General features: G+C 42.1%; 1 protein-coding gene across 1 annotated transcript in view; it reads right to left on the reverse strand.

Moving 5' to 3' along the window:
- Window positions 1-16,070, reverse strand: part of DCC (DCC netrin 1 receptor) — a 593,712-nt gene that overhangs the window by 35,692 nt on the left and 541,950 nt on the right. Inside the window, 3 exon segments of the mRNA XM_082013714.1 lie at window positions 1,618-1,780; window positions 4,093-4,158; window positions 12,309-12,341. Of these exon segments, the coding sequence (XP_081869840.1) occupies window positions 1,618-1,780; window positions 4,093-4,158; window positions 12,309-12,341 (262 nt within the window).

A 16,070-nucleotide genomic window follows, 5' to 3' on the forward strand; every position in this document is an offset into this window, starting at 1 on the left:
TCTCTCCAGGAGGCTCAGAAACAAAGTCATTCCCACCAACAACCTCTGTTTTGAGGAAATCCAGGATTTTTCCTGTTGTGCTAAATTTAAGATTCATTGTTTAATTTTATTGTCCTATTTTTTCCCCACTTTCAGTGCATAAACAGTTCATTTGGGGCAACTTGTGTGAGATTCACCTGCCCACAGTATAGACATTCAGAACTTAAACAGCAAATCCAAATCCACCAGCTTCACTTTTTTTTAATCAATGGACAGCAATAAGCATCTTCAAATGGCAAGTTTTCCGATATCTTAGGATAAGATGAATGATTTTTTGAATGCTCCTGTCCCTCCCCAGGGGCTACACAGGAGGTCAAGGTTGATTAATTCAAGCTTTGATAGTTAAGTTTTAGACACCTAATTCTGGACAGATGAATCTCTCTATATGTTTCTCTTGTAATTCCCTTTTCCCTGTTAGAAACTCAAGAGAGCTTTAGCCTTGATTCACCAAACACTATTCAGAAGAATTTCCATTGCCTTCACATGATGGCCTGATTTTCAGATGTTAAGACGCAATAGAAACAGATTTTCAAATCAGTTCATCATTCAACTACCCCAGCACTCCTAAAAGCATGGGCCCTTTCTTTTCTGTGCAATTGAGAGCTTTCTTATTTAAAAAATCTACCCTCAAATATCCATCTTCAGAGAAAGCTCTTCCCCCAGTGACTGTAAAACACTACAAGGTGCCACCTGCCCGTGCTTGACCTGTTCAAAGCAGATTTCTGCAAACATGGGAGCTGCTGGGTCTCGACCATCCCTTCTTTCCTCGTGCCACACTTTTTTAAGCATCAGTGCAAATCCATGTAATAATACAACAAAGTAATAGTAAAATAATGCATAGTATCCTATTTTTAAATTAATTAAATGCATCAAACCCAGCTCTGCTTCAAACCCACTGACCCCAACTCTAATTTCTCATAAATTAAAAAGTGAAAACAGCTTTATGCTTTACGCTGCTGCCCTTTTATTGCCTTTTAGAAGAATTCCAAAGATCTTTTCCTTGTAATTTTCTACAGATTTTTTTTTTAAAGTATATGAGAATTATCTAGAGAACCAGTTCTTGATGTCTTTACTTGAAGACCTTTGGAGACAGACTGTCTGGAGAGGATAACGCCCTCACAAAGGTTAGCAAGTGAGCAGGACAGTCTGTGGTTCTCAGCTGTGCAGGTGCAGGGCTGCAGAGTCAGAAAGTCTGACAGCATCACCAGGCACAGACAAATACTTTTTTTTTCTCCCTTTAAATCAATGGAATCGATTCTTTCCTGCATCTGAATTATACTTGGCAATACAAACAACACAGCGCTGTGCATGGCAGACTTATTTTTCAAGGCTTGCCATGTCAGGGCTACTTATTCTCCATAGTTTACTCTGCAGCCTGGGGGACAGGGAACATTCTCCACTCACCAGTAATGGCCATCTTCCCAAAGCCCTCTCCTCCAAAACCTACAAGAAATCTGGCCCCAAAATGCAGCTCAGTCCCAGAACCCACGTCTCCAGAGTATCAATGTTATTGCCCGTATCTATTTTGAAGCTGAGCATCACTGCCTTCTCCTTCCATCCCGTGATTTGAGAACGTACTTCCTCTGCTGTGCCGAGGAGCGCCTGGTGCAGATGACAGCCACCACCACCACCACCACCACGGTGATGACGCCGACGGTGACGACGATGATGACAAGGAGGTTGCTGTTCTTCTGGGGCGTGACGCTGCCGTGGGGAGGGTGCATCTGCCCGATGGGGGGCTCTGAAAGAAGACAGATGATGAGGGGATCGTTAGCGTGCTGGATGTGCTCCCCTGCCTCTTTAGGAGTCACCCGTAAAATAAAACACATATAGCCTGTGACATGGCATGAATTCCTCTGAAAAAGCAGACAGGGTGTCGTAAAGAGCTGAAATTTGTCTTCCTGCATTTCAGTGGTATAGAAGACAAGAAAATGTTTAAGCAGTAACAACTTTGCACTTTCTGGCTGTTAATAACCTGGTGGTGGGTGTCAATAACTCTCAGCTCATTTTTGCTATTATCAGCTGAAAATGGAAATACAGGGAATATGGATTTTCTTCTTTATGGCCCGTATAGTCTTTCTCGGCATTGAGAGGCAGATACATATCCTCTGTATCAGCCAATCTGAATGCCTGATTCATTTGTCAGTACTGCATTCACCCCACCGTCAGTCTCACATCACATCGGACTTCGTTTATTGCTATGCTGACCAGATCCCCATGCAACACCTGAGCAGGTTAGAGGCTCAATCTTTTGAAGTGATGAGCTTCCTTAGTTTCAACGCATCGGCAAGACTGGGACCGAAAATAGCACCATTTCCGATGTCAAGTCCCAGTCAAACTGACTTCAAGTACTGGTCCCTTGCTTTTGACAATTTTTCTCCCGGTGCATTGGGAATAGCACATTGAATTCTCCCACATGTTGGGAATCTCGTTGGATAACGCCTCTATTTACACAGCGTTGGGCCATGCGTTACAGACACCTGCACCAAACAGTGAGTAATCCTTTTGCTCTGTCTGCTGAGGCAACTTTATAGGCATCCTATAAGATTACAAACTCACAAACCCCAAAATATCTTTCCACTTAAGCTTGGAGAAAGAAACTACATCTTCACCAGGATTCAGTGCAATGGGAAGCAAAGGAAGAGCTGTGCTATGGCATGTCAAAGATTTCACAAGAAAAGTAACTCAAGAGTTTTCACGTGGCATCATCCCCACAACCTCCCACGCATAAACTGAACAATCTTTGTCTGGGATCTCATTTTGCCTTCAGTAAAACTGAACGCAAAAGGAAAAAAGGACAAACCTTGCCAAATAACAATTTTAGTTAGCGATATCCTTTCTTTACTTAACTAATCAAGCTATTTAAATAATTTGCCCTTTTCTCATAGCTTTTTCAGGCAACTGAGTAAGATTGTTGAAGAGAAGCAGCTGTGAGTGCCATCCTTTTGGTGTTACAATGGTCTAGTACACAAATCCCAAAGATTTTCCGGTTTGGTTTCTTTTTCATTTACATGCTGAGTAAAAGGCACTGAAGGAATATACCACATAAAATACAGTGACTATCATGAAAAACAAAAGGTTTTCTTTCCCTACCCTTTACTGCAGGCCCTGGAAGCTCTCTTTACTCTCAAAAGTCAATTTGCCTATAATTACGATGAACTACTACAAAGAGCAGGAGGAAAGCCTAAAACACACAACTGTGGTGTGTTGGCTGCAGCAAAGTGGGACAGGAAGAAGTAACAAAATTTTGCATTGCCTCTTGTCTTGGCCGAAGGAAATAATCAGTGTGAGTTCATCAGCTCTCTGCCTTGTAATTATTTTGTACTTTCAAACCTCACTTGATAACACATTTGAGGGAATATTGTCTGTCGTTTCATTCGGTAATGTGGGTTGACAATGCTTTGTTAGGTAATGGGGATGGGGTCAGGAATAAGAAGTTATTGATAGCATATCTACACCCCAGCCAGCACTGATTAGCTTCAGTTAATTTTTGTTAATCCACATGGATTTCTCTCCTTTATTCCTATTTTAGGGCAGGATTAATTAAAAAAGAATATATTCTCTGCAGAAAGCTTAAACTGAAATATAATAATGTAAAATGTATTTTACAATTCTTTTTAAGGTGTTATTTTTTTAGAGGCATTCCCATCGTCTGAGATATATCTGAACCATCTCTTGCGATGGGATGATCATACACAGCAGAATGCCTTTGGAAGTACTGTATCAGCTGGACATCTGATGGGTAGTTTGCGAATCGGCTTTAAGAAAGCCGAAAAAAGAATATATCGTGCCCTGACCCTATTTTTTGTTAACAATTCTGGTTAAAACTACTGTCTGGTTTGCAGCAGGTATTTTGCACAATGGATGGGATTTTCAATAGCTGAGATGACTCTTCCCTGCAAAACAGCAAGTGTGCAACCTGTGGGCGTGTTGGGTGGCCTCCAAGCCACGAGAGAGAGAGGAATGAGAGAGCAATAAAGAGAAGAAAAGTAGAAGGTTATCACCAAAACTGCACTTAATTATGAAGCATCGTGGGACAGAGCCTGTATTTACCGTTCAGACTGCTCCTGTCAATCAGGTTGGTGTCCACTGGCCAGTAGGAGCCATCCCCATGACGACCTGTTGGCAGAAAAAATGCATCAGATATGGTGTGACAGGTAAACCAGAAAAGTCAAGTTTTGTTGCTTGAGACAGCGCCTGTCTGACAACATTTAAACCATTAAACAGTGTGGGAAAAATCATCCCGTATGTGCTGGGGAAAATATGTCATCAAAGTAGGCTTTGGAACGCCAGATGAATTTCAGCCCTTTGAGCAGCTTGCCTTGTTCTGTTGTTTTTTCCCTCCTCCAGATGTGCTCGTTAGAGTGACAAACTAAGGTACGATGGCAGCATCCGTCTGTGCCCCCTCCACGGTTGACGGGAATAATTCAGACAGCTGCTTTTGCACACAAGTGGCTGGAACTGCAGCAGAGGGACGGTGCTGTACGGAAAATCGTGGGCATGTTCTCCACCTGCCAGGTGGCTTTCCACCACTACTAAGCAAGCTTTCTTTAATTTATTTTCCCGCTTGTGGAAACACAGTTGTGGAAATACAACTCCACAACTACTTGGTTTGCACAAAATCGCCTCTTTTCTAACGCTGGCACAAAAAAAGAAAGAAAAAAGAAAGGATATGATTATTATTCCAAAAATGTTTTGGCTGTTGAGGCAATATTTGCACTCCAAACTAACATAGTAAAATTTGAGGTGTTCATCTTTTCCCCTGCTTTATTTTGTCCTACTTATCAGCTTTGGGCTAAATAGTTGTGATGAAGTTTCTGCCAAGACCAGCATCTTTGCTTCCTCGTGTCCGACAGAAGAAGAATCGCATAGGCCGGTAAAGTCCTACCAAGCTCCTCTTCATCTTTACCGGTATAGGAGAGAGCAGTCAAAGTCCATGGCAGAAGTGGTTTGGGGTAAAAGCCACTCTTCGGGCAAAGACCAAGCTTACACCAACAGCATGCTCCCAGTATGGGCATACTGCACTATAGCAAACTCCAAAAAGTGGTCATCCCACTCCTCCAAAGCTAGTTTGTTTTTTTTTTCATTTAAGTCAAATGAGCCTTCCCAGGTGGCACGGTCTCATCTGATGCTTATAGGCTCTGCTGGGACAGTGGTTCAGGGAAAAGACATCTTCCCTTGAGATGGGCAAAGGCTTCTGGAGCAGCACAGCAACACCAACTGCGTAAGACCCCTGGGGCAGTATCTTTTTTGACTCTGCCTTCCCTTAGGTTGAACAAATAGTACCTGAGGGTGGGTTTTGGTTGGTGAAGGGATTATGTAAAAATTCTGAAAACTTACTGCAGAGCAGGGAATTACCAGGGATTACTGCAGATGAATTCTACACCAAACCACCACCATCTACGTCAGATCTCTGGGCAGATTAAGCAAAAAAACCCTTATTTTCTCACTTTCCTGCAGTTGTTTGTTGCTGCTGTGCACTGTTAAACAACTGCCATATTCCTCTCCAGAGGTACTTGTATTCCTGTGGATTGCGAACAAATTCACATGCATAACTTTGCCTACCAATTTGGAAAGGATTTTGTGATGAATGGCCCTAAATAAACGGAAGATGATTATCATCAGAAGAGGCTTCAATGTAATAATCTTTTCAATCAGCCTAATTGCACAGCTACAACAACTTGATCCCAAGAAAACAAGGTTGCAAAATGTTTAGTTGTAAAAGCAGACAAAATAGACATAAATGTAAGGTATATAGTAATTCTGTTTACTAAGATGACACTCTAAAACAGTTCTATTCATAGTACTACACTGCAGTCTGTGAATACCTTGTGACCCTGGGGTTATATCATGCTTAGGAAACTCGATATCGCCATGGGAGATTGCTAAATGTTACTATTTTTTATATTTAGCCCACACTGAAACATCTAAGCAGGAGCCTAATACATTGGAGAATTTAGTCAGGATAGTGGAGACTTAAAAAAACCCTAATGCTGCATGCCTGACTGAAGTTTAGTACTTTTTTAATCAACAGAAAAACACTTTTCAAGGCATTATACATGACATTGTCATTGTAAAAATATTTGTGTAGACAGCTGCCCATTTCATTTCTGGTTCTAATACGGTAACTAGCACCCGGAGATGCCATTTATTTGGGATGGCTACAACACGGAGGCAGCCAGGCAGCAGCCTGGGTAAGGTTCAGGCCACGCCATCCATCTCAGATGTTCTTGGGCTAGAAATGTTTCTGAAACGCTTTAAGTTTTAAAACCACCCAAGGCAGCAGAGTCTTCCAGTTTTACTCACTGAGGGTAACTCTTTCAAAAGGCCTAACTTCTGATCAGAGGCAATTTCACTATAAGGACGCAAACAACAAACAGTACTTCAACAACACTGTTTGTCAGGGGTAGCCAAGGCTGAATTTATGGTAATGTGGTTCTGCTCTGCTATTAGACATACAAACTTTATTCAGTGTTTGGATAAACACGGAAATCTAAGCACTTGGGAGGTAAAGCTCTGATGCACTGTAAGGTCTTATACGTTAAAGGGTAGGTTTAAACCTACCCTTAGGATTACCCAACAAACCCCTTCGATTATCCATGCTCTCTTCCAAGCCAACACACCTCCGTGAATCATTTCTATCTCTAGCTCTCACTTGGCAACAGTTTAGGTTGTATTTCCCTTTAAAAAACTCAAATGATGTGCAAGAGCATTGCTACTTCGAGGCTATTGCTCCATTCAGTTCCAAAGCCTCAGGTTTTGACCACCTTTATAATAATCTAATTTAAAAAGTAAGCTAACCTGCGTGCTTCCACTTCATCTTCAATATCTTTACTGCACTCCTCCGTTCGCACTGTGCTCACTACTGCTGTCGCTCTCACCTCCTTCCCCAATCCACCAGTGGGCTTTTGTCTTAGAGAAGACAAGTACCAAACTCCTGTCCCACTGAATTCAGGTGCAAACCCTCAGTGTCAGCCAGAAAGTCACATATCAGGTGAGCATAACTCAACTGATACGTCCAGATCTCATTTGGGGTTGTTTTGGGTCAGAGAATGGACTCTCTCTTCAATTCCCACCAGTACCCAGTGGATCTTTTTTCTTTGTATTATTCCATCTTTTGGAACAAACCGTTATAGAATCTTCATTAATCAGCTGTTTCTTTGAGAACTGCTTTTTTAATGGAGGTCAAACAGTGTTTAAACTTGATTTTCCTATTTTTTAAATGAGTTGTATTAAAGCTTGTAACATACTTTCAGAGGTACCAAAACCTGCATCCATAGGAACCTACATATAGAATCACAGAATAGTTTTTTTCCCCCCAGAAGGGCTTACTCTGATAAATGGGATACTTCTTATTCCTTTTCTCTAGCGAAGAGTGTTGCACACCATCGCGTTATTTGTTTAGGAAGTCGATCTTTGAAAAAGACCTGAACTGCTCATCTTTTCACTCCTGCTGTGCTCAGAGTTTGCAGAATAGCTTCAGAACCAAAAGCCTGGAGCCATCGAAAGCTTTAACAGAAAAAAAGAGGTAAATATGATGCCTTCTGCAGTCACAGTATGAGGCGGTGTGACTGTTTTGGGGCTGATACCAGGCTGTAGATGTATCGGCAGCCGTTTTCACGGGGGAAGGCACATGCAGAAAAACGAGCACGGGAAGGTTTCAAATGGGCAAAGACCGACATGCCTGCAATCATCTGACATGGCACAGGCTAAACTGCAGAAAGCCAAATTCCCGGCATGACTACACTGCGCTTCAAGCCCTCTTGCTCTGAAAGCCGAAACAAGTGGTGCGCCGTTAACCCAGGAGATGCAGAGCACCGAGGCGTAAAATAGCAGGCGTGTGGTCAGGTAGCCGGCGGTCATCCCCTGTTCAGAAGAGGCAAAGTCCCCCAGCAGCACTTGGAAACCCTTCCACATGCCTCCAGGCTGGATGCAAAACAATGCAGACCACCATTTTCCTTGGGATTTGGACACAAAAGCTGTGGATTTCTGTCTCGGATGATCTTCTCCACAGGCTTTTTGTGGAGCCCGGGTATGGTCACTGGCCCTGCTCCGGGCATGGGGAACAGGAGACCTCCCACTGGCCTCACCATGGCAGTAAACATTGAATTTGAACTTGTAAATATCCAGTTTACAGTTTAAAGAGAGTAATGTCATATTAAAAAAATTGTACCTGTATTCCAAATGTAACAGTTTTCCATAATGATATACAAATTTACCTAGATAGTTTATATGACCCGTTTCATGGGAGGTATGTTTTCAGCAAACATTTGAACAATCAAAATTTATTGAAATTTCCTAAGATAAGGACAAACATTTGTTCAAAACTGTGTATGCTTCCTTTTATCAGACTATTCAGGGGATGCTATAAAACATTTGTAGTCCAAAAGCAGAAATCAGCTTTTTTTTTTGCTTTTGCAGAGATCTAATTCTGATGGCAACACATAACTGTTGACAAGTACTATATTGACAAAATACGGACTAAAGAATCTAATATTGTTTTATCAAATGGAAACTGGGGCAAGATAAAACACAATGAATTAATCTCTTCTTTGCCTAATTTGCCTCTATATATTTCAGATGAAAATCATAGAGTTTTTTAGACTCCAGGAAGCCTCTACCACAGCTCGTCTGAAAGCAGCTTGCCCTGTCCCACATGCATAAGGTTTGTGGCAAAAATTCTCTCTTGAACATCTGAAACTGTAATTTTTTTCTTACTTCTATATTACCATTTTTGCTACCTTTGAACATGCCCTGCTCCACCAGCTGCATACAGGCAAAATAAAAATCTGAAAGGAAGCCGACACATTTACAAGCTTGGCACCCACTTCAGATTTAAGGGTTTTCTTGGGAAAGGTGTGATTTGATTCTCTAGATGCCGATGCTCCTCTTTTTGCCCTGCGGATAACAGAGTTTTCACCCTGGAAGCACTATTTGCATTTCCTCAACAGGAATTCTCACTCTCTGTCAGGCAGCTGCAGACCAAAGCTTCCACAGGACAGGACAGGCTCAACTCTGTTCATCACTCATGGGCAAGAATGAAGTAGTGGAGGTGAGGCATCTCCTGCCTCCTTCCTCTTCTCAGTGGTAGCCCCTTCTTGCGGCGGCTGGTCTCTGCTCTCCCAGGGAATTGCAGCAACAGGGAGCACATCTGGCCTGACCAAGAAACCTTTGAAGTTCTCCCTAAACTCTCCTCTCTATCTCCTTTTTTGCACCGAAGGATGGCAGCAGTTGTACCATCCTATCTAGCTGACCCCACATTTGGGACCTTCAAAGCTCTACCACGTGACGCCCTGAAACCTCGGTGCCTGCCCAAACCCCCTCACATGTCCCACACCCTCCAACAGTGCTTTGCTGCCACGTAAGTTAATTTTGCTTCCTGAACTCAGGAACCAGGCGCCGGCATTAGAGACAGATGACCTACCACAGTTAATTCGTGTCACTCAATAAGAATTGCATTTGTGGCAGAGGTGGCCCTAAGGGCCTTGTCCAAAGCACAGAGTAATTTAAAAGGCTCCCACTGACTTCAGTAGGCATTGGTTCAGGATGATTAAAGAATTAGCTTTGATGATTTCTAAGGCAAATGAACTTTTAGAAACTTTGACTTTGTTTGTCTTAATGCTTCTGCTCAGACTACAGTTACAGCAAGACCTGGCCCCATCTACTTGCCTTTAACAGAGATGCCTAAAGATCAAGTAAACGCACGTGAAGACCTCACACTTCATCGTACTAGAACTCATCATTGAGGTCACGCAAAAATGGAAACTGAATTTAGGTATCAATAAGCATATGGAAGATAGAACAAAAGGCTGAGAATTTCTCCTCCTTTTATACTACAGTCCTAAAGAACAAAAAGGCAGCGTATTTCAACTACCCAGGTGAAAGACAGTATTTATGTCCTAGGAGTGACTCATGCTCTGCATAGCTGCTCTCTGCTAAAGACATGCTAACCTCATTTCATTTTTGTAAGTTGACTCAAATAAAATAAAAAAAAACCTTCACGACACCTGAAGCAACTGGGAATTCACAGGCTATGGCTGCAATCCCAACACACGGTTACCTCCCTGGGAATATGCTTCAGCCAGACCATGCTGCAAGTACTTACACTTGCAGAGACTGGTTGAAATCTTTCCTGTTTTAAAGTCGATATGGAGTATCGTTCACTAAATAGGTTGCAAACACTGTTCAGGCTGTACAAGAACAATGAATTATTCTGGTGACAGTTTTTCTGTAGCAAGGAAAACCCTAGCGTTCCCAGAGGAACATGATGCACAAAAGGAAAACAAGCCAGACCTCTTTTTTCCTGAGGAAGTTTGAGGAATATGTATTCACCCACCATATACAGTGTAGCTGCACTTAATCTGTCATGCTTATTTACATCTCCCCATTAACTAAACTACAGCACAAGGCAGGTGCCTCTGCAGAGGATCTGATTCTTTACATCCTTGTGATGGACGTAAATTCACCACCCCATGGAACATAAAAACGCTTTTCCACATTTCCTATATATTTTTCTTCTCCCATGAAGCGTCACAAAAGTAGCATGTAGAGCATCCGACAAAATCTGGATTCTCTGCAGCATTACATGGAAAGAAGCAAGCAGAAACTCAGGAACAAGCCTGACACTGCTTGCACAGATATCTGCTTCACGAAGATGTGGGACAAGTATTGAGGAAGAACGGACCATGTCTATAGGAGTGGTTGTCTTGGGGTACCTACAGCAGGTTATGCCTGGCAGCCTGCTGTGACTCTGGGGCTGGCTGTGCCACTGGAAATCCAGGGGGGAAGGCAGATGCTCCATGTGCTACATCATGAGATCCATTAAACAGCACTACGGTACGGCCATACACCCATGCAGTTACGCTGAAACAGAGCAACACGCTCAATCAAGAACTAAAACACAAGCTCTACTTTCCATCCAGTCTTACTTCTTTCCCCATTTTTTTTTAAACTGAACTTAAGGCTTTTTTAGTCCTGCTTACCAGGCTGAAGCCTCTCCTACGTTTTCCAAACCTGCTTGAAAACATTTTAAATGTAAATTTGAGAAAAATATACTGACAATTTACTTTCGGGCTTCTTTGTAACCTAACACTTTTACCCTTTAAAAATAGTTTTTATCTGTTCAGATCTGACATTTTCAATTTGTGTGTGCCGTGGAGCAAAACCAGCTTTTAATTTTATAATTTGTATACTTCTACTTCTTTCAGCAAATCATATGCTGAAATCCGAAGATGAATTTCCAAAACTGGCTGAGGGCAGCTCTCTTCGGTGTGCTACCTTGCTGTGAGACTATATGTGGTACCTGGTACAAAGTAAAATCCTAGTGAAGAACCATGTTCTGGGTTACCTCCAGGGATGCTCCAGGTCAAAGCAAAACCTATGAAAGGGCCTAGAGTTGATTTTGATCTTCTAAATACTGCTTTCTTGTCTCCCCTAGGAATTATCTATTGCAGATTAACTCAACTCACCAAATTGGGGTAAGACAGTAGCTGTTAAGTGAAGTCAGGGATTTGAGGTTTACACCGCACTTTGCCTTTAAAACTAGTGTGAAGTGAGAGTTCAAATCCAAATAAATCTCCCAAGATCAAGCCTGAGTTTTCCAAATGTCACCACCACTGTTTCCTTGGGCAGGTGTCACATAAATGTACAATGCTCTAGCTGTAATTGAAAGAAGTACTTAGGAATAAACAGGTCCAAAGTAAAAAAAGGAAAAAATATCCTAGCAACAGACTTCACAAGTATTTGAAAGGAGATAGGAGCAGAGGAACGGTGACTAATCAGACATATATTCTTATTTGGAAAATGTAATGATAAGGCCTTGAAAAGTTGACTGAACTTTGCTATTTTTAAACAGGAGCTGCTGCTTTGAGAGAAAAGATGTTTTATAATTTCTCACTGTAAGGCTTTTGAACTTCAATCTATAACCCACAAAAGGGTGCAAGAGGAGCCTGGAAATTATGCTGAGCTTAATTATACTTAATGTGAATTATTCAGAAGTGTAGCAGAGAGACTAAAAATTTATTTCATACAAAGAAGCTTGACATTTTAATTGGTCCTTCAGAAAAGAGACAAAACAATTTCCTCTACCGAAAATTTACATCTTCCCCATCAAAGCAGCAGCCTCAGCCAAGCAGAACTTCATTAACAAGATTAATTATCACACTAGCGTCTGCCTCATCAGGTGCACAGCCCAGGTGAAGAGCACAGCCCCCTCCCCGCCACGCCCCCGAGGCTCCGGCAGAAAAGGCGACAGATTGAGGGCACCTTACCTTGGTCATTAGCCATTTTGTCAGGGTGCTCGACTGCAAGAAAGAGACAATGTCATTAGAGGCTGACAGGTCCTCGCGGGCAAGCCGACACATCACATCAGCTATTGTGTTAGCGGGCTGGCGCAGCGCTGCCTTCCCGCACCGGGAGCGGATGGCACAGGAGGACAGGGTGAGTTTTACCGTTCCCTTTTTCAGAAAGACCCTGGAGAACTGAGAGGACAAACACAGAATCACAGAGTGTCTTGAGTTGGAAGGGACCCATAAGGACCATCGAGTGCAACTCCCTGCTCCTTGCAGGACTACCTAAAACTAAACCGTATGGCTAAGAGTGTCGTCCAGATGCTCCTTGGACTCTCAACACAGGTTGAACCATGCCTTACATCACATATTTTCACCAAGTTCTTACAATTGTGAAACGTTTACCACAGCTTTTTTTCATTCTCTTGTTCTTTTTCAATATGATCTGGGAAGTTTAATTAAGCAAGAAGAGAAAGAGAGAGAGACACACTGCTTCTTTGAATAATTACAGTCAAATCACCTACGAGTTGAAAGCTCAGTCTGACTTATACTATCATTGTTCCAGCTTTTTACAAAGGGATTTAAAACTATTTACATGTTTTTGCATAATAACCATAAAAGATAGCATGATCTGAAGTGCACCAGACAAGACTTCAAAATTCAATAGATATATTAAAAGCTTTCCTGCACAGCTACAACTTCTGACTATTTATGACATGGCTGAGGGAATTAAACTTTCCTCAGATTCATAAGTAGCTACCATCGCAGAGCATTAACTGGTCCTCTGCTTAATAAATTATGCAAGAATCTTAACTACAGGAAATTAGGGGAAAAAGAAGTGATTTGGCACATGAATCTGGGAATCAAATAACCACTGCCTGCAGGTGCAGAGCATGCTGCTCCCCCCGCTGCTAAAATCACTACAAAACCTGCTCTAGTCGTGGCATCGTGCTAGGAACACGAGGTACTGAACTAGCAGTAATTTACACTCACATCTATGAGCTCCATGCCTGTGGCAGAGGGGCAATAGCTCCTTCGATGACTCTCAAACCCTCAGTTAATTTTTTTTCCCCCTCTAAGACTTTTTCACATGGATGCAGAGAAGAGGAAGGGTATACGGAGCATAACTGCCTTAAACTTTCTAGAAATCTGTGAGCCTGCGCTTCCGCGCTGAGCCATACCTGGGTTACCACCTTTCCCTTAGGACAAATATATCCATGAAAACATGAAGCCTCGCTCGTGACTGCGGTTACCTCCGCCGAGCGCTGACGCCACTCCGCCGCTGCCCTGGCACCGCTCGGCCCTTGCTGCCTTCTCCAGGCGACGGAGGAGGTGAAACCCGCGACACCTCCAGGGCCGTGCGGTGCTGCAGCCCGGGTGGGTGACGGCTGCTTCTGCCAGGTCACGGCTGCTCACGAGTGGTGCCGGTTATGAACTGGGACGTGCGGTTGAACCACAACGCCGAGGCAGCATTAGAGGGCACTGCAGTGCTAGAAATGCTGCCCCACACCTTCCTTGCCAAAAGGGGGGCCAAGGCGGGGATCGGCATCATCTCCGATTTCAGAGTTTTTTCAGAAATGGCACAGCGGCAATTTTTAATCTGGTGCCCTGTAGAAAATCCACGACTGAAGTTTTCTTTGCTGATCTTAGCACAATGGGAATATCTGAGAGTCACACGAAGTTCAGCCCATGACCTCTTCCTCCCTCTCTTTCCCCATTTCCACTCTCCCCTTTAAAAACACATCCAGTGTTTTATTCATGCTTGACATTACATCTACAGGTGCATTAACAGGCAACTCTTCTCAGTTTGTATGTATTGATATAACATTTTGTGTGACTACGAAAAGCACAGTACTATTCTAATTTTCTGTAATTAAAGGAGTTCAGCACACAAGGAAGGTCTGTCTGTAAATGCTGGCTGAAATCCAGAATAGGTACAGCTGAGCAGAAGAAAGACAACCATATTTAGCAAGTGCAACTCTGAGATTTGCTTGTTTCTGTAACAGATGAAAAAAAAATCACTGACAAGTTATTTAAAACATTGAGGAAATCCTCCTTCCTGTCTGTCTGTCACCGGCTCACTCATTCACTCCTTAGTTGTCAGGTTTCAATGGGCAGTTGCAAATAAACTTCAGACTATTTCTTTACTTTTGCAATTTAATGAATTTCTGAAAATTTATATGCCATAAAAGTAATGTAACACCAAGAGTTGGAATTTAACTTCAGGGGAAATCCATGGCAATACACTGAGAAAGGTTGCAAAATACGCGTACTATTTGGGCACACTCTGCTTCTCTTCCATATACACATACACATATATGTGTGTACATAATATTTACTGAATTCATCCAGACTCAGTAAGGAGTAAGAAAAATCCAGGTAACAATCTCAAATTTTGGACTAAATGATGTAACAATAACAAAGTGGGATGTTCAATCATGTTTTGTCCTTCTATTCCAGGCCCCTAAGAAAGAGTGTATCAGATTCTTCATGCTTCAAGTGATAAATTTAACCAGCCAGAGCATAAAAAAGGTCCTCAACTGATGTAAACTGTCGTAGATTGATTGAAGTTCACAGTATAACGACGATTTACATAAGCTAAGGATTTGCCCATTTGCCTGTATATTATCATCAGTGGAGCTGAGGTGGAAGAATATAAACTCATTGCTCCGTGGTAGTGTTATTTACAACTAAACATATCTCTTTCTCACAGATGACTACATTTTCATTAGTACAGGAAAGTCACTACAAATACTCACATAGCAATTACAACACAAGTAATGGCTTGGTTTCCTTGGAGGAGCTTTATGTGCTATAATATATGAAACGAGGCAGTGGGTGACTTAGTGGATTTTTGATGCTTGTTTAGTTCCTCGTGGTTTAAAACTCCCTCTGATCAGGACATAGATTTGCCATCGGAGCACACATTACCATATGGCACACACACGTCTTCTGTTAATAAGCATTAAGGGCAGGAAACCAACATTTTTGCATAATTCAGAACGCACTCAGGACTTCAGAAAGTCTTTTCACCTCAAGTGTAGGAATAGATTTGTCAAAAAACCAGTTGAATAGTATTGAACATGACATATTTAGGGTGGATATCATTAAGTATTCATGGCAGGGTATTAGACATAGTCCTTGTAGGCTATTACAAGATGTAAGAAATGTATAAATTCATCTTTTTGGTATCTGTTGATGCTGTCTGATCTAGAATTCATTCCCCAAATGAGTTTGATGGTACTTTGTGTAAACATTACAAAGTAGGTGATATCAAGCGCATTAATCTTTTGGTTTAGTTAGGTCTCTATATCTTTTCATATCTCATTAGTCTGCAGTTATCATATTTTGATGCCTTGACTCATTTTAAACTCAGTCTAACAGACTACTTCTGCTTGGCACAAATTGTGAGCATGAAATTAAGTTGGCACCATCCGCCTGATAGAGACGAAGCACCCGCAAAGTGCTATCTCTTCACATTTCATGGCAGTGGAGAATAAATAATCAGGATCTTACCAATAATTCATTCAAAGTGAAACATGACTTGGACAAGTAAGTCCTGCAAACCTGGGCAAGCGGTGATAAGCTCAGAACAAATTGATACAATTTTTCTTTTTTTTTTTCCTGACTCCTGCTAATTCATAAAAACTGTTGTGCGAGGCTTTTCACTCCCAGCCTCAATGGTTGATAGCAGGCTTTAGAGACACTGATAGCAGCGAAGCAAAAAGGGCAAGCTCTCTGCCA

Source organism: Phaethon aethereus (assembly GCF_964289735.1).
Source record: "Phaethon aethereus genome assembly, chromosome: Z".
Lineage (NCBI taxonomy): Eukaryota > Metazoa > Chordata > Aves > Phaethontiformes > Phaethontidae > Phaethon > Phaethon aethereus.